The sequence below is a fragment of the Oryzias latipes genome, chromosome 19 (genome assembly GCF_053564925.1).
Source record: "Oryzias latipes strain Hd-rR chromosome 19, Olatipes_Hd-rR_3.1".
Taxonomy (NCBI): domain Eukaryota; kingdom Metazoa; phylum Chordata; class Actinopteri; order Beloniformes; family Adrianichthyidae; genus Oryzias; species Oryzias latipes.
In genome coordinates, this window is record NC_136255.1 from 16,104,828 (window position 1) to 16,121,253 (window position 16,426).

General features: G+C 36.7%; 1 protein-coding gene across 2 annotated transcripts; it reads left to right on the forward strand.

The window, feature by feature from the left end:
• The first annotated feature begins 893 nt into the window (after positions 1-893).
• si:zfos-911d5.4 (uncharacterized) lies at positions 894-16,093 on the forward strand. 2 transcript variants are annotated; one of them, XM_023949685.2, is made up of 7 exons: positions 894-1,147; positions 1,486-1,607; positions 2,116-2,216; positions 3,116-3,264; positions 4,525-4,753; positions 5,008-5,228; positions 14,836-16,093. In XM_023949685.2, exons 2-7 carry the CDS (start codon positions 1,498-1,500, stop codon positions 15,001-15,003), a joined length of 978 nt encoding a protein of 325 aa, XP_023805453.1. In that variant the 5' UTR covers positions 894-1,147; positions 1,486-1,497; the 3' UTR covers positions 15,004-16,093. The 2 variants fall into 2 exon arrangements, with proteins under 2 accessions (XP_023805453.1, XP_078794113.1); XM_078937987.1 differs by lacking the exon at positions 14,836-16,093 and adding an exon at positions 5,298-6,412.
• Positions 16,094-16,426: the final 333 nt, after the last annotated feature.

The window sequence follows — 16,426 nt, forward strand, 5'->3', positions numbered from 1 at the left end:
ACAGAGATCTCCAAAGGCTGTGCCAATCCATGAAACCTCAGATTTTATGTGATTGTCATTTAGCTAAATAACTGGAACCATGAATTTGGACAATAACCCAGATGAGTTAAATACATAATATTGGTTAAATAAGAAAAAACAGATGTTGTTATGGTTAACCAAGACATTATGACAACTCTATACACAGAAGACACATAATCTAATTAGAGTAACACAAAAAATGCGTAAATCCCAACATTTATTTGCAGTTCAACCAAAAACGCTTTCCCTGGTCTTCTCCTCTGAGCGTTCTCTCTGTGTCTCCATCTCTGCAGCTGCATCCTCCTATACCCTCAAGTCCGTCTGCTTGCATGACTCTGCTCTGCTCCCGGCCTCCTCTGACTCTGTTCAGCTCTGCTACTTTCTCACTGATTTGTTGCCACTAATTCTTGTCAGTCGGATTTTAATGAAAGCAAACTTGTTTGGAAATCCTCAAAGCAATTGTGGAAGCTTTTCTCTTGAGACTTTTATATCTCTATTCTTTTCAATGGAAGTAATAAATATGTTAATATTTTGAGGAAATATCCATCCATCCATCCATCCATCCATCCATTAATCCATCCAACCCTAAAATCAAATAAAAAGAATCAATAAATAAATAAAGCTATAAACTGGTTATTTGTATTACTTTACTGTGATAATTTCAAAAACATTTCTCTTTTTTTATTTATAGAAACGGTACGGAGCAACATGTTAACATTATCATCTTATATATGTCAGCAATCATCTTAAAATAACTTTTAATAAACCATTTTTAAATAAAAATTCAACACAGGCTATTGTTTTTTTTAGGTTTAATGATTCTTCAGCTGCTCCCTCTTTGCATTGGAGCTATTGACCGACGTCTCATTGCGTGACGTCGTCTGTGACGAAACACGACGCTGCACGTGGCGCACGTGGGCTGTTGTTTACTTCCTTCAGGAAAGTTGGAAGTAGCAGCTGAGAGAGAAAAAAGGAGGGGGGAGGCGAAGTTGTGAAACAGTTTTCCTCGAGTTACTCAGCATTTCAAGCCAACGCCGGAACGATGTTGATCTAAAAAAAAAAACAACTTTGAAACTTTAGAAGTTTTGTTGTTTTTTTCCTGCAGAAGGAAGGACGAGGACCGCATGTATGTTTTCACTTGAGCATGGATTCTTACTATTTCTTTGTTCTCCTTGGCTTCAGGGCTTAAAATATGTCAGTTTGAAAACTTTAAAAGTTGTCAACAAGCCAGTTTTAGCCAAGAGTCTAACTTTAACTTTCAAAGTAGTTGTGTTGCGTGTTTTTCTCTTAGATTTTTGATCCCTTTGCTCAGATATAATTCCCTATTTTACTAAAAATGTTCCTTCTAATTACTAACTCTATTTTCTTTCTTTTAAAACGTATGTTGTGCCAATTAAATGTACAATTGTGCACATTTATAATATTTAAATTGTACATAATACTTTTTCTTTCCTTATTCCTTAGAAAAAGAAAGCAATGCTTCATCTGGGAAACTTCACCCATTTCCATCTGAGCTCCAAAGGTTCAGAGAGCGCACAGACCCCAAAGCAGCTGACAACCCTGCCTGACTTTGTGAAACATGTGATGTGAGTATAAAGTTTAACAGTAGATATACTGGGATGGGATGGAGTAAACAGAAAGCTGGTCAATTGATATTTTCTGCTCCAAAGGGATCAATCCTTGAACCCAAATACTTGGTGCTTTTGGCTGTGTGTCAACAAAACATCTAAAAATAGACACTGAGACATGAGTAAAAGTTTTCTCTTGAGTTGCTTCGTCAACTCAGATATGGTTCCCAGTTGGAGAGGAACTGCAACACCTGGCTTACAAATCTTCGCCTTCTCCAGTAGATGTTAGGATTATCGTCATCATCAATTGCAAAAAATAGAAAAGACATAAATTCTGGACGACTGCTCCAGTACCTGATAAAAACAGGTCACAAAACACATTTTTGAAAGTGCTTTATTTTAAGGTATTAAGGTGGTTTATGCTCTGTATATTTATTTACCCATGTACATTGAAAAAGAGGGAATTAACACGATGAAACACAAATCTCTTTTTTTCTTATTTAACATTTTTGCTCTGCTTGTGTAGGAAAGTCACTGGACTAAGAAAGGAAGATATTTTCTGTAACCTTCGAGTTCCAGACCAGCCTCAAACATCCAAAGATGACATCAATATTGTGATCCTCACAGGTTTGGGATGATTGATCTAGTTTTTTTTTTTTTAAATATAAAATATTCAGATTTGCTTGGAAATTGACTTTATTTCTGCACACACAAAGTTATATGAGAGCGTGCATTTTTAATTTAGTCTTATTTGACCCGTCTTCAATGGCCAACAAAGTTTTGCAAACTTAAAGCCTCAAAATAAGTGTAAAAACCTACGACCTCCACTGAGCCTATTAAAAATGCATTATATAATATAGTTTTTTACAGATGGACTGTATTTATCCCTGCAGATGCAACTTACTGTTTTTTTCTTTCTGTCACATGAGCTTTACTTGCAGCCAAATTATAAAGCGCTTTTTAAATAGCAATTGAATTTTCAATTATTTTCAACTAGCAATATTTTATCAAATGTAATTCTTTGTCTTTTAAACTACAATCTAGCAAATTTTCATCAAAAAGTGATGTTATTCAAAACATTCTAAAGAAAAACTAATTTAGTAGCGTTTATGGTTTGATTTAATGCTGTATTTAACTCACCATTTAATTGTATTTCTGAAATTTATTCCCCAAACTACTTTTTTTTTCCTAATGTTTAAATATTCTATAAACTGAAGAAAAGTTGCATTTGTATTAATTTAAAAAGCTTAAATTACAAAGTTTGCTTTTGGTCCAGAGACACACGGATTTGACATTAGAGGATTTTAGGAGATAATTTTAAAGCTTGTGAACCAAATCCAGTTTGAATAAAAGGGGGAAAAAAACAGCTTTACTGTTTGTAAGAGAGATACATTTTGTTGTCAGTTTTTAATTTTCTTAAACTGTAAAATACGAATAGAAGATGTTTTAGGAAACTGTTGGGTACAAAGTGAGTGTTAGAAGAGTTTTTTTTTTTTTAATCCACCTTTACCTGTGTTTTCCTCAAGGCCAAGGAGTTTTCTGCATAGATCTGAAACCCTGGAAGGGGACGGTATCTGCTCACAACCCAAAGTGGCATGTGCAGGTGAAAGAGGAGGACGGCGACCTGATCAATACCTGCATTGAGCAGATTGAAGATCCCCTTAAAGCTCTCATGGTGAGGTAGCATAGAAATTAGTAAAAACATAAAGAAAAGAAGCAAAAACTGTCAATTATTCCATGTACAGTTTTCTATTAAAGGATAAGAAACTCTTTATGTATATGCTGTTGAATACGACAGGGCCTGTATCAGAAGGGGGTTTCTGACAGTCTTATTTTCAGGCTGTAAGGGTGGTGGGAGGGGGGGAAGCTGGCAGGTGCCTAAACACAGCTGTGAGCCTTTGTGCAGGGGGTCTTTTAGCCGTCATTCATTTCCATTTCCAAAGATGCTTCATTTGGGCCAGAATCTTAACAGAAGATCACTCTAGCAAACACAAGCTGTTGAAATAGTTCTAATTAATTGGATCTTTTTTCATCTTTTAAGCCCGTTTTGTCCCTTTCGGGGTCGCGGGCCTGCCGGAGCCCATACCGGCCACACATGGGCAAAGGCAGGGTACACCCCAGTCTGTCTCAGGACCACAATCACACACACACCTGGGGACAACTTAGAGTAACCCATTAACCTATGAACCTATAAAGCATGTTTTTGGATCTATTAAATTTATTAACGCACACAAAGCAGATCCATCTCAGTTCTGATAGCTTGAGGTCACACAAATTACTCTTTAAGTAACATTGATTGATTTTACCCATAGTTAGCTAACAAATAGACTAGTTATTAATCCCCCATATTGATCCATCATATCTTATATTTTAAGAATGTACTTGTTTTACATTGAAGAACTTACAGTGCAGTATTATGTATATTGATTATTTCTAACAGTTGCTAAAATAAACAGTATTGCCTCAAACCTTTTTTTTAGATTACATTTAAAAAAAAAATCAGAATTTCATTTGTGAATTTTATTTAGTGATTTATTTTTCAGTTGGATGCACTCGAAAAAGGATTGTTTTAGATTATTACCAAACTATATGATTTCAGTTACTATAAACAGTTTAGCTCTATGAATTGAACTTAAAGGTATGTTGCTTTAATAAAATTGTAAATCTCTTTAGTTATTTAAAAAAAGTTTTATTTTTATTTTAAAAGATTAGAATAAATAGGTTTAAGAATAAACTAGTTAATGACTTAAATCAATAAGTATCAATAATCGTTCTTACGGGTAAAGATTTCTTAAAAAAATATTTCTTAACCCCACCACTTCTTACAAAAATTTAAGGCAGATGTTTTTAAGCCGAATTAAGTATTTTGTAGAAACTAAAAACAAATATATAAGGTTTTATTCCTAAAACCTTGATTTTTATCTGTCTTTTTCAGAGTAAAACTATGAACCTATGCAGCCATTTAAAGAGGAGTGGAGTTCCAGTGCACCACAGTCTCTTCTTCTCCGGGATAGTCTTCCTCTCCCCAGAATGCATTCTAGAAGAGGAGTTGATGAAGAGGAAGGAACTGGTCTTGCACAGCCATATAGACGAATTCCTCCAATCTTTTAAGGAAAGCTACATGACCTGGATTTCAGATGCCTTAACTCCATCCTGGATCTCAGGTGAGTGGACTCATGAAGTTCATTACTTCTCAAACTTTCAGTAGACATTCTGATAAACTGTAAAGACTTTTTCACTTGATCCTAAAATAAAGACAAATAAAACAATATATTGCCCTCAAAATGTGACCAACCTCTGTTACAATGTCTTTTTTTTTTCAGAACAAGGATACATTTAATCTGATAGGTTATGATTAAATAAAACTATTGTCTAACAAAGAGAGCTATGAGTTTAGCTTGTGTTTTCCGTCCTGCAGGTCATCTGTCGTACAGGCAGATGGAGGCAGTGCGGGAGGTCCTGAGAAGGGTGGGAACCTGGGATCTCTTGCAGCTGCACTGTGGTGAGCAGCTGAAAGGAGACTATCAGGGCTGCCAGTACATCGCCCTCAACCGCCAGGAGACCTGCACACTCGAGTTCTCCAGAGTCCGGACCCTGTCTACTTATACGGTGTGGGCCCTTCTGGGACACACCCCTCAGGTTAGTCCGCTGACAAGTGAAATCAGAAGCTCTGATTTCTGGTTTGTCACAGTACCTCTTTTCATCCAGCAGGTGGCAGTAGTACCTCAACCTCCTCAATCAGTTTCTGTTAAATCCTCATCAAAGACAGTGTAAAATAACTAGCATTATTGCAATACAATTCTGTAAGTCATCTAATGAGACATGTTTTTGGGGTTTCTTGAAAAAACTTTTTTTGGAATTTAACAAACTGTGGTGTAAATGTGAAAAACTCATCAGTTTTATGCTGAGCTGTCAAAAGAATCAGGGTTCTTACTGGAATTTCATCAGAGCACAAAGAGAGAAACACAAATGCCTTTAAACGCGTGTTTCTGTAAATGAAAAATTTAAATAAACAAGAAAATAAATAAAATAATTTAAATAATTGTTTAAAAAAAATTAAATCTTTTCTTTCGTTTTTTGTTCTTTTACCAATTTGTCTAAATTCTCAGTCAGTGTTGCAAAAAAAAGGTTTTAAAAGCTGTATATGAGATATAAAATAGGTTAAAATTGGAAATAATTTGTGTAATTGTTATTGATTTGTTCTTGGAACTTTGCAAGGAAGTAAGTGAATTGTTATATTATATGTAAAGCCTTACTATCAATCGTATCTGTCACTGTGGTTGTAAACAATCTCCAGGAGGATCTGGATTGCTTTATTACATTATGTACAATTGCTGGGATAGCAATATATACACATATGATCAAATTACATTTTTTTTGTCCATCTGATGGCGGTGCATCAGTTCGATTTATGTAGGGAACCTTCCTGCTTCAAGTCCAGGGAGTGTGACCCCCAACTCAGCATTCATTAGCCATTCACAGTCATCCTTGGTACCCAAACACTCAGCCTGCGTGGGTTTTCCATACAAGCCCCCTCAGGCTTCAGTTTGCCCACCCCCCAAGAGCCAGAGTTTATCCATTCTCCCTACTTGCCTCCAGCTGCTGTGTATTTGATACATGACCCAGCAGTCATTAGACAGTCTCCAGTGGGCTCTTTGCTCGCCCAAGGGGAAGCAGACGGCAACAGCTAAATATATTCATTTCAAAGTCATATTTGTAAATGAAGGCAGAACTTTCAGGTGTCTTAAATGTGCTTATTTAAGTTTAACAGAACTTCTATTATTCTCTTATATCTAATGCATTAAAAAGCACAGCAAACCAATGAATTGTTGTATTTCCTTAAAAGATTTTTTTGTATTGCTACCTGTGTCACCTCTTGAAGTAGAAGAGAATGCTCTTTCCTCGTGTGCAGCAGCTGTGAGGGGAAGCTTGGGGGTTTGCTGGGAAACATAATAGCTCCCACAGGCACATTTTTCAGGCCTCAGAAATAATGCATGCTTTTGATTTGTTACTTGTAAACACATTGGCAAAAAAAAAAAAAAAAAACTGCTGCTCCGACCTACAGTTACACTCAAGCATCTGTTTGCTTGTAAGAAGTGACATCAGAAGCATTCACAAATCCACCATTGAGCCACTGAGTGAGCCTTCTGTGAGCTCAGAGAATTATTCTCCAGCAAACGCGATGTCTACATGCCCCAAAGTGGAAAATGATTGAGTAGAGCGGCTGTAATTTATTAATTATGGTCTATATTCTTAGACCACAGTTCTGGCTTCATTCAATTTGTATGGATTGAGGAGTAATTACTCGCTCTGCATGTGTGTGTGTGTGTGTGTGTGTGTATTAAACAGACAGAGAAAAGGCTTGAGATCTGTGTATGTCGTAACTCAAAGTTCAGATTTCTGACGTCCTGCATCTTTGTGTTGTCTCCCATTTGACTACTTCAGAATTTTATAAAACCAGCTTCTCATTTGAATAATCATGAGTGACACAGTCTTGTCAAGTGATTATTAAAAAAAATAAAAATAAAAAACCTCTCAGGTGGCAACATATGGTACAAAGAATGCAGATTTTAGCTACTGGAGCAACATTTCATCTCCCTGACAGACGACAGAGTCCACACAATTGTAGCTTGTTAATTTAACTCCACCCTGACATTCCTCTCTGTTTGGCCGTCTCCCAGGCTGCACGTGTCACGGGCCTGTAATGGACAGCCTGGTGCATGTCGGGCTTTACACAGAAGAGGGGAAAAAGGAGAGACATCAACTGCTTTGTGGCGATAATGAATGAAGCCACACAAAAGGCCACGAGCAGGCCATTTACAAAGCCTGCAAATTCTCCTGCCTAAATAGATAATGTCGACAGCCACCGTGGCTTTTTGCTCTCTTTTATAGTATTAAGCCATTAAAAGAAAATCCACGCGCACTCTCAAATACAGATGTATATTAGTGAGGGTGTGCGAGCGCACAAAGCTTACCAGCCGCTCTAATAGGTTCACCTGTTCAATCTAATGCAATGCTTTGCAGCAGGACTGCTCCAATCTTGCTTTTACAGGTTAGAAAGGCTTCACTATTGAAAACTTGATTTTAAAAAAAGGTAAGAGTTTTAGGGTTGTTCAGGTAAATTAATTAAGAGTTGATATATATATTTTATTGTCTTAATTAAATCAAAAAAGGGGGGAGCCACATCGTAAAACTGTTCTAAATTGAAATTAAAACTGACTGTATATCCTGTTAGCTTTTAAAAATGTATGTACTGACTTTACATGTTTAAGCTTTAAACTTTTTTTCTCAAAGTGTATTCTGCAGCGTCTGCAGTTAGATTCATGCGGGCACTAAACCTGCTGACCAATAAAGTTTCTCAAAAAGTTTTCTAAACGAGTCTCTTCAAATAAGAAATGATTAGTTCCGCACCATTTCGCGACATAAATGGAAACGGCGTGGAAGGGAAGTGCAAGGATGTCCACGTTTCTGTAATTGCAGGATGACTCTTAAGAGAAACTGGGATTGGAAATAATTGGCACCTGAGTGTGTGTAGGAAGCTACAAAGGGAAGCAAACCATGCAATTTCCAAAGAGAAGAGCGTCAGAGCATCAGAAGTGTTTGTAATGAACTAGTGAAGTCAGCAGCACTTATGCGGTGTGAGGCCGCCATAAAAGCCACCTCGTTATGTCCGATGATTAAACTTGTTAAAAAAAGGAAGGAAAAATATGAACTTGAGCACAGAATCCCGGTGAAGGGTCCCATGGAGAGATCCGGCAACTGTAATTTGTTTCCTCCGTGGAATTTAATAGCAGCCGATTTAGAGGGCTCTTCACACGCTCTCCTCAGTTCGGTTTAACATCATGTTTTACACATCGCTGCTTAACTCGGTTGGGGTTTCAGTAAATTTGAATATGTTTTTAAAATAAAGGTTTGAAGTATTATTATTACTTGGTTTTTAATTCTATCGAAAGATAAAGCCTTTCCTGGAAAGAAGACCTGTACACGTTTGTGTCTGATTTAAATTAAAAATAATAATAATAACTCAAGAGGGAGTTAAGCTAATTATTCTTGGTTATGAATGATAATGACTATTTTAGACTGTTAAATACATAAATAAAACATGTTTAATGTCTTTTGGATAATAATTTAAAGAGTTATAGAACTTAATCTCTAGTCTCATCCATAAAAGGGTTATTGTGAGTAATAAAAAGCTAATATAATTTCAATAAAAGACCTTGAGGGAATAAAATTCATATAGTCCACTACAGATTAGGTGCCTATTAAATGTGCAGCGTATTTATTAATATCTGCAGGAGTCATGTAGAATTTTTCCAATTCCTAATGCCCTGCTATCAAGGCTAAATTGCACCTTAAATGCTGGTTTGAGTCCCTAACTGGAGCTTTCCTTGGACAGTGGCAAAGGTGTTAATTTTATCTTTGCCAGCTCGGTTATTTCTTTTGTACACTCAGGATATTACAGTGATCCTCACAGTACAGGATCTGTGATATGATCAATAGGGATTCATGAATAATGAAGCAGGCTGAGTGGAGCAGAGGCACTTAATTACAGCTTCAAAAGCCATTCTTGTTAATTGAGGAGAATAAAGGTGGCGAAGTGGACTGAGAAGCAACTTCACTTCTTTTTTTTTTATCTCGTTTTATATTTTTGCACAAAAACCAACTGACAGCTAGAAGAGACCAATGGTGCATTTGTGTTTTGATTTATCCATTTTCTGTTCCAGTCCATTCCCCCTGACCACCTGTGAGCGGTCTTTTAATGTAGACGCTAACGTTGCATATCCAGACAGTGCAGGACAGATACAGAAAATAATTGACAGCCAAAACATCTATTACAGTTATGTGAAATTATGGATAAACTAGTTAACAGACACTTTTGGCCCATTGTCTGTTGTTTTGATAATCACCCTTAATAACAGACGGCATCAATATGGTTTTTAAACCTGATTTGAGAGTTAATGGAGTCAGATAGGGGCGGTCAGTGTATGCTCTGGGGGTAATGCTGTTAGAGATGTTTGTAAAGACCAAATTAAATCAGTCATAGATTGTGCCCTCTCAAGTCAGCCAGACAACCAGACTCATTGAAGAGAAAAGGAAGGGGATTCATATTTTAACCTCTCATAGAAAATGTACTTATGTGGATGGAATCAAAGTCAAAGCTGGGTGACTGGATGAAAATTATTATTGCAAACAGCCTAATGGCTTCCTGTTAGCTGCGGTTGGCTGTTTAGGAGCTACTCTTCATAATTTCCTCAGCATTTTGCTAGTGTGTTTGCGTGTTCCTGGCTTTAGACAAATGCAATTATTGGCATAAATGGCATTGTCACTAACTTAAACTTTGGGCATTTTTTACAGATGAACCAAAAATGGAACATGCAAGTCTGCATGTTTCATGAAACCGTTCGATTTTAACTTAATTTGCTCAATAATGGAGAAATTGTGAAAGACTGTACAGCTAAAACTTCGACCCAAATGTCTATACACATGAAAAAAAATGTTTGTGGTGATGCAGTTAGTTAAATTCTGCAAACATAGTTTTTTAAGAGCTGCAGAGAAGGATCCCCCTTCTTGTACACACATTTAAAAAGCAACTTCTGAACAATTTAGATCTCTTTAAAAGTGCTTCATTAGATAAATTGCTCATGACACAATTTTTCAATAACAAAGCACGGCAAAGGAGAGGTAATGATATGGGCTTGTTTTGTTGTCAAGCTTAATTACAAGCTGAATGATTAACTTGCTTACTCAAGTATTTGAAAGTCATAAAGGTTTGAAAGTCATAAAGGTTTATTGCAAGGCTCAAAGTAGCTTTACAAGCTGGATGTATACACTTTAGATTAGCCTTTGTTCTTTTATTGGAACCGTGTACGACAGCTGTTTATTTTTTTATTTTTTTAGGTTAGGTTTGCCTTATTGTATGAGCATATAGATGTTAAATAAAATCATTTGCCGTATCTCACCATCATTAGCCTCATCATGCTGAGCCAAATGTATCAAGGAAGGACATAAAGGTAACCAAAGTAAATTGTAACTCTGAACATTACAACCTTAAATAAACACAATTTCTTTGATTAGATTGTAATTTAAAAATGTTGCTGCAGAGGAAATTAAATCTAAATATAATATTTTGTTTAGTGCTTGGGACAAGTGGGACAAATTCATGTCTTAAGTTAAATCTTAAGTTAAAAATTAATAATAAGTTTAAATCAAAGTGACCATATTTATGGCATTACATCTAGTATAAGATGATGCATTTACTGTAAACATTTTGTTGGAAAAATCAAATGCTTTCAGTTTTTTGAATCATCTTTATGTATAAATATGCTAACAAAAACAGGCACATGTAAGCCATTTTACCTAATTGAAATCCAGTTTTTACAAGCTTTTGGTTTGTAAAATGGTTTACCAAACCCTGGAAGCCATCGTAGGTCAATTTCAGTGATTTATTGGCTGCTTGACAATGACTTTGAGCTGCAGAGGTGTGTTTTTCATTGTTGCCCCCTCTCCTGTACGCGGAGAGACACAACGCTGAACAAAGAGGCCGTCGTCTGAAGCTGGTGTGGCGTTACGCTCACTCAGAGTTCACCTGAAACATTGCACCTATGGCTCCAGGTAACAGGCCTACCAGGATTTTATGACTTTATCCAAGGAATCATCTGAGCGCTGTGAGCGGCTGCACACCGGAGGGATGTGACACATCCTTAACTAATTGCACATTTCTTCCCTTTAACCACATTTGACAGGGTTGTCAGGGTCTATCTGATATAATTGGATGTAAAAAACAAACTGGCAAGTCTGCAGTTTCTAGTTGAAATGAAAATTCATCAGTATTTTATGAATAATTTTGTTTGTATTATTTGCATTTAGCTCTCTATGAATCTTTGCCATAAAATCCATTAAGAGTAAAGGTAACCAAGTCAGCTATTGAAAAGGATATGTGGATCAAAATTGATCGAGTTTGTGTTCAAGCAGAGCTGGCTCTCTGACCAGACAGTAAATAAGAGGGACTTTTTCTTGCTGAAACGAGAGGCTCCTGCCTCTCACTTTCTCTGTCACAGATCAGGACAGACCGTTAGGTGAGCTCGCAGCCCTTTGTGTGACACCCATCCTTAGCCCCAAGGGCCTTATCTTTGACATTAAGTGTTACGCACACAGACACGGACGCTCAGGCTTGTTGCTGCCTGAAACAGTTATGTATCTCTTGAACTTGCAGACAGTTCACACAAAAAAATGTTTTACAACAATACATTACAATTTAAGGTATAGTTTCCCTCATGTACTTGTATTGTGTTTACTTGGAGCATTTTCCTGAAGAGACGAGGAAGATAAGACTCCTCCGTTTTGTGAAAACCCGCCTGTGCTCAGTAACACCTTGGCAGGAAGGTCGTTTGGACAACCCACACAAAAAAAAATCCTCTAATTGGCATTCTTCTTTCTTTCATTAAAAAAAAGATCATGTGTTGAAATGTTTCAATGTATAAAATCTCACAGCCTCTGTGTGTCCCATCTTATCCTCATCATGGGTTAACAAGAAGAAGGAACATAAGTTCTAGATTTTGATAATTATTGTGGTTTTTATTCCCAAAAAATTTTTTTGTGGTTAAAAGAGGCTGCAGGAGGAACATTGTGCCTTCTGAAGGTAAAGTACTCAACTTATTTTAGATCAGTTAATTGCTAATTAGCAATGATTGCCTGTAATTTGTTGCTTTCAATTTTCCCCTTTATTTACTTTTGTCTTGGGTTTATACATCTCTTTTCCACCAGCTGTCACAAAGCTATTTTTGCATGCATCCCAAACTAATAGACACTCAGCTCTTCTGAAGTGTCTGAATATATTGTTATTCAAGCCATGTGGCATTTGGCCAAGGCTTCAGTGTTAGATGCAATTGTTAATTTTTTTTCCTGTTACCTTTTTTTTTCCCTCACCCTTTTAATGCACACTAATAAGTAAGTAAGTAAATGGTGGAAGGATGTGTGTCTGAAATCGCAGTGGCCTTTGTTGTGGATAATTAGGTTAGCAGCAAGAGCGTGCAGGTGCTGAGGGTGTGCTGTGTGCTCACGGTGTGTTATCGACTTGCTCATATTTGTAGTCTGTCAGGGGTGTCGCACTTCCCATCAGCCCCGGAGCTCAGCAACCTCTTCACTATTAAAATGATCACTTTCAATAGCAGACAAAGGAAAGAGGGAACATATCTAGTGCAGGGTATTTTCCCCACCTCTAATGCTTATCTGCCTTTTGATGTTGGCGTAATAAAAGGCCTATTGGGCTTCCATAATGACCTGCAAAATGGACAAGGGGCCAATATACTGGGCTCTGACTGTCGCTAGCATTAACTAAAAGGCCCAGACATTATGGAGAGCCGGGATGAAAGTACATAAAAAAAGATAGTAATTGAAAAATTGCCTAATGCTAAAGTGAAAGAAAATGAAACTGTGAAAAGGCACTGTAATATTCTGTTATCCCCTGTAAATGCAGCCAAACAAGAGATGCAGCCAGGCATTCTTTTTGAAATGGATGTGGTTCAATTACCTGCATGTCTAAATCTAGTTATGGCTTGCATTGTCAGACTTGAAACATAACAGGCAGTTTTGATGTAGTGTTAAAACGTATTCTGCCCTACAACCTACATAAAATCACGAATCCATTCAAAAATGTGGGGGAGAATTAAAGCACACATGGAGAACAAGGTTAATTTAACTTTCAGTCCGTTTCAGACTTCTCTTTGGATCCCTGCTTTAAAAGAAGATACTGAGTATTTTATCAAGATGACACAGGGCTTGACTGTTTAAAAATTTTTTTTATTAATGTGTTACTTTCCATCACAAATAGAAACCATCGGTTTGGTTGTGTGTAGTGCAATGTTTGACCAAATGGAAGACCACTTCCTTGCAACACAAACAGCTCTGACCTGTCAGAGCATGTACGCAGGACCTCAGCAGGAGCTCCGTGATGTCTGGCACCGAAATGTTGGCAGCAGATGCTTTGGGTCATGAAGGTTGACCTGTGCGAATGGACTAGTTCTGACACATCCCTTAGATTTTTGATTGGACAGAGGTGTGGTGAGTTTTGAAGCCAAGTCAGTGTTTGTGTTAGTATGGCACAATGCATTCAATTTTCACTGAAGTCATAGAGGACATTCATTTGATAAATCATAAGACTCACTTTGCATCGTTTCATCTTCATTAAAATGTAGTTTTACGCTGCTGCATTTACGCCCTCGTAACCTAATAAAATAACATAGATTTTTTAGCCCTTCACCCTTCAAACTATACAAGCAGTTGCTCCACTACTTAGCATGATTCCAGAAAAAAGTTGTCTTGATCTGAATAAAAATGTAGGTCTTTTAGTCATTTCTTGTAGTACTTTAAACTTTAAAATCAATGTTATTGATTTTTCACTATTACACTATTTTAAAGTCCCACTCCGATCATCTTTTGATTTATTGTAAAAAGCATTCTCAGTGTTTTTTATTTGTTTATTATGCTGTTTTCAGTCAAAACCTGACAGTTTCTAGGACATAGTTTTTGAAGAATGACATTATTGGCAGGGAGTAAAGCTTCACTCATTTCCCATCATCCCTTTATTTTACAACCTCATCCTAACATATTGGAGTTTTGCAGCTGTACGGCTTCGGTCCAGATACCAGCTCAGACAAGGAAAACAAAGACGTACATGGATCTATTTGTCTGCAAGTGGATACATCAGAATAGAGTGTAGCAGGGAGCTTGTTGCCTGCCGATTGTAGTTTGTATGTAAAAACTGCAAACCTTTTCAAACTGAATTTCTTGTCTGCTCCTGATTTGCCACAGTTTGAATAAAGAGATACTCAGGAATGCAGTTTTAATCTTAATTGTCTTTATAAATGTTCTCCATCATGAGAAAATTCTATAACGACATGTTAAAAACACCATTTTAATTGTAGTAGGTCTTAAATTCAAATTAAATCATAGTGCATGAACTGAGCAGAAGAATTTTATTTTTTAAAGTGACTACAAATGTAAAGAATTATAAAAATGTTTCTGTTCTTGGAATAGAAACTTTTTTTTTTTAGGTTTTGCATGATTTACATCCTTCTAAAGTATTTTTAAGAAAGCAAAAGGCTTAGTTAAAATTAGAATGCAAATTAGAAAAATATAAGTGCTAAAATGTATTTTTATCATCTTTAAAATTTAAAAGGGCAGGAAAAGATGTAAATTTTATAACGCATTTATTTACATCTTCATTTTTCTGTGTCCTTTTCTGTAGGTTACTGTTAAAATGTACAAACGCGGTTCTCATGGGTGGCTGGGTAAGTCCCTGAACGCCACCGCGACCATCCCCTCCAGTTCTTTTGTGATGTTCAGGATCAGAGGAGAGTATGCAAATTCCAGAATCCCAGCTAGCACCATTGAAAGCATCACACTCAGCACATGATGGAGGCAGCACATATGAAGGAGGACGGCCATGACAAGCAGGAACTAATACACAAATGGGAAAATGTAACTCTTATCTCTTGGCACTTTACCATTAAAGGTTTGTAGGGATTTTTATAGTCTTTTTTTTTTTTTTTTAAAGCCACATTTTTCCTTCTAAATCTGCAAGTCATAGTTTCCCATGTCTTGAATTACTAGAGCTGGCACACACTTCACTTGCTGCTAATTAATCATTATGCTGGCTGATCATGTCACTTTAGTGCAGGCAATGAGGGTTTAATGTGTTAATTGTGGCAGTTAAAAACAAGTGGCCTCTGGCATGATGAGGGCCGAGCATGTTGCTGCTTCTCTGGCTGTAATGGGAAGTTATTTAAAGCCTGTTTGGAGAGTATAAGGTGCTTTATTAATATACCCCACCACACAGGGGAGATGATAGTGCATGAGCGTAGCTGCCAGCACCATTCATAACTGCATCTCAGTCACTTTCCATCAGTTACCAAGCTTACACAGCTGCGCTAACAGCTAGCAATTATATTTAGCAGGCCTGGTAGCAGCCAAAATGATGTTAGGTCCATCACAATATCACTGCCTTCAGCTAATTCAATATAAGGAGCTCTTTCTGTTGATGTTATCTTTTTGGAAGGCGTCTTCACGTGAAACATCATTACGCTGAACCTGAGGCTCCTCACTTTTACAGGATGCCTGTTTACTGTTTACCTGTGGGGGGGAACTGGAGTCATATCTTTTTAGTTTTGTGTTTATATATGACATATCATGATCTGTCAGTTAGCATAATCAACTCTGATCAAACATATGAGCATTTTAATTGTTTACATGATGTAGCAAATAAAAACAGCTACTTCAAATACTTTATATATTTGATTTTAGGATGGGAAATTACAGTAAATTGGCTAAAAAGTGCATGCAAATATTATTATAATTTCATTTATCATTATTGGAACATTTTGTTGTCCAAATGCAAATTCTTTCACATTTTTATGCATTATATATTCATGCATGTTCCTTTTTTTAAATGTTACTCTGTGTGTAATGGTGTAATATTTTGGAGAAATAAACTATTTGGTTAGTTACCCTTGAAGCAATGCTGTCTTTCTTTCTCAGTGAGGTAAAAGTGACCTCTGGAGATAGGGAAACAATTTCACAATCTTACTTGTTCTCCTAATTTCTTTACCACCAGTGTAAATAAAAATGAAAAACTGCCATGTAAAATGGTGTGCTGTGTCTTTGAGTACTTTGTTAAAGCATAAAGCTGTGTGCAGAGTTGGCATTTAACATTACAACCATTTACGTGCTGGCAACAACAGATGTTTTGTCTTCCAACAGCAGAATATTACGGTGAATATAATGTTGGATTCACAATTGAACTCTCAATCTCAATCTTCAACAACTGTTTTGTATCCATT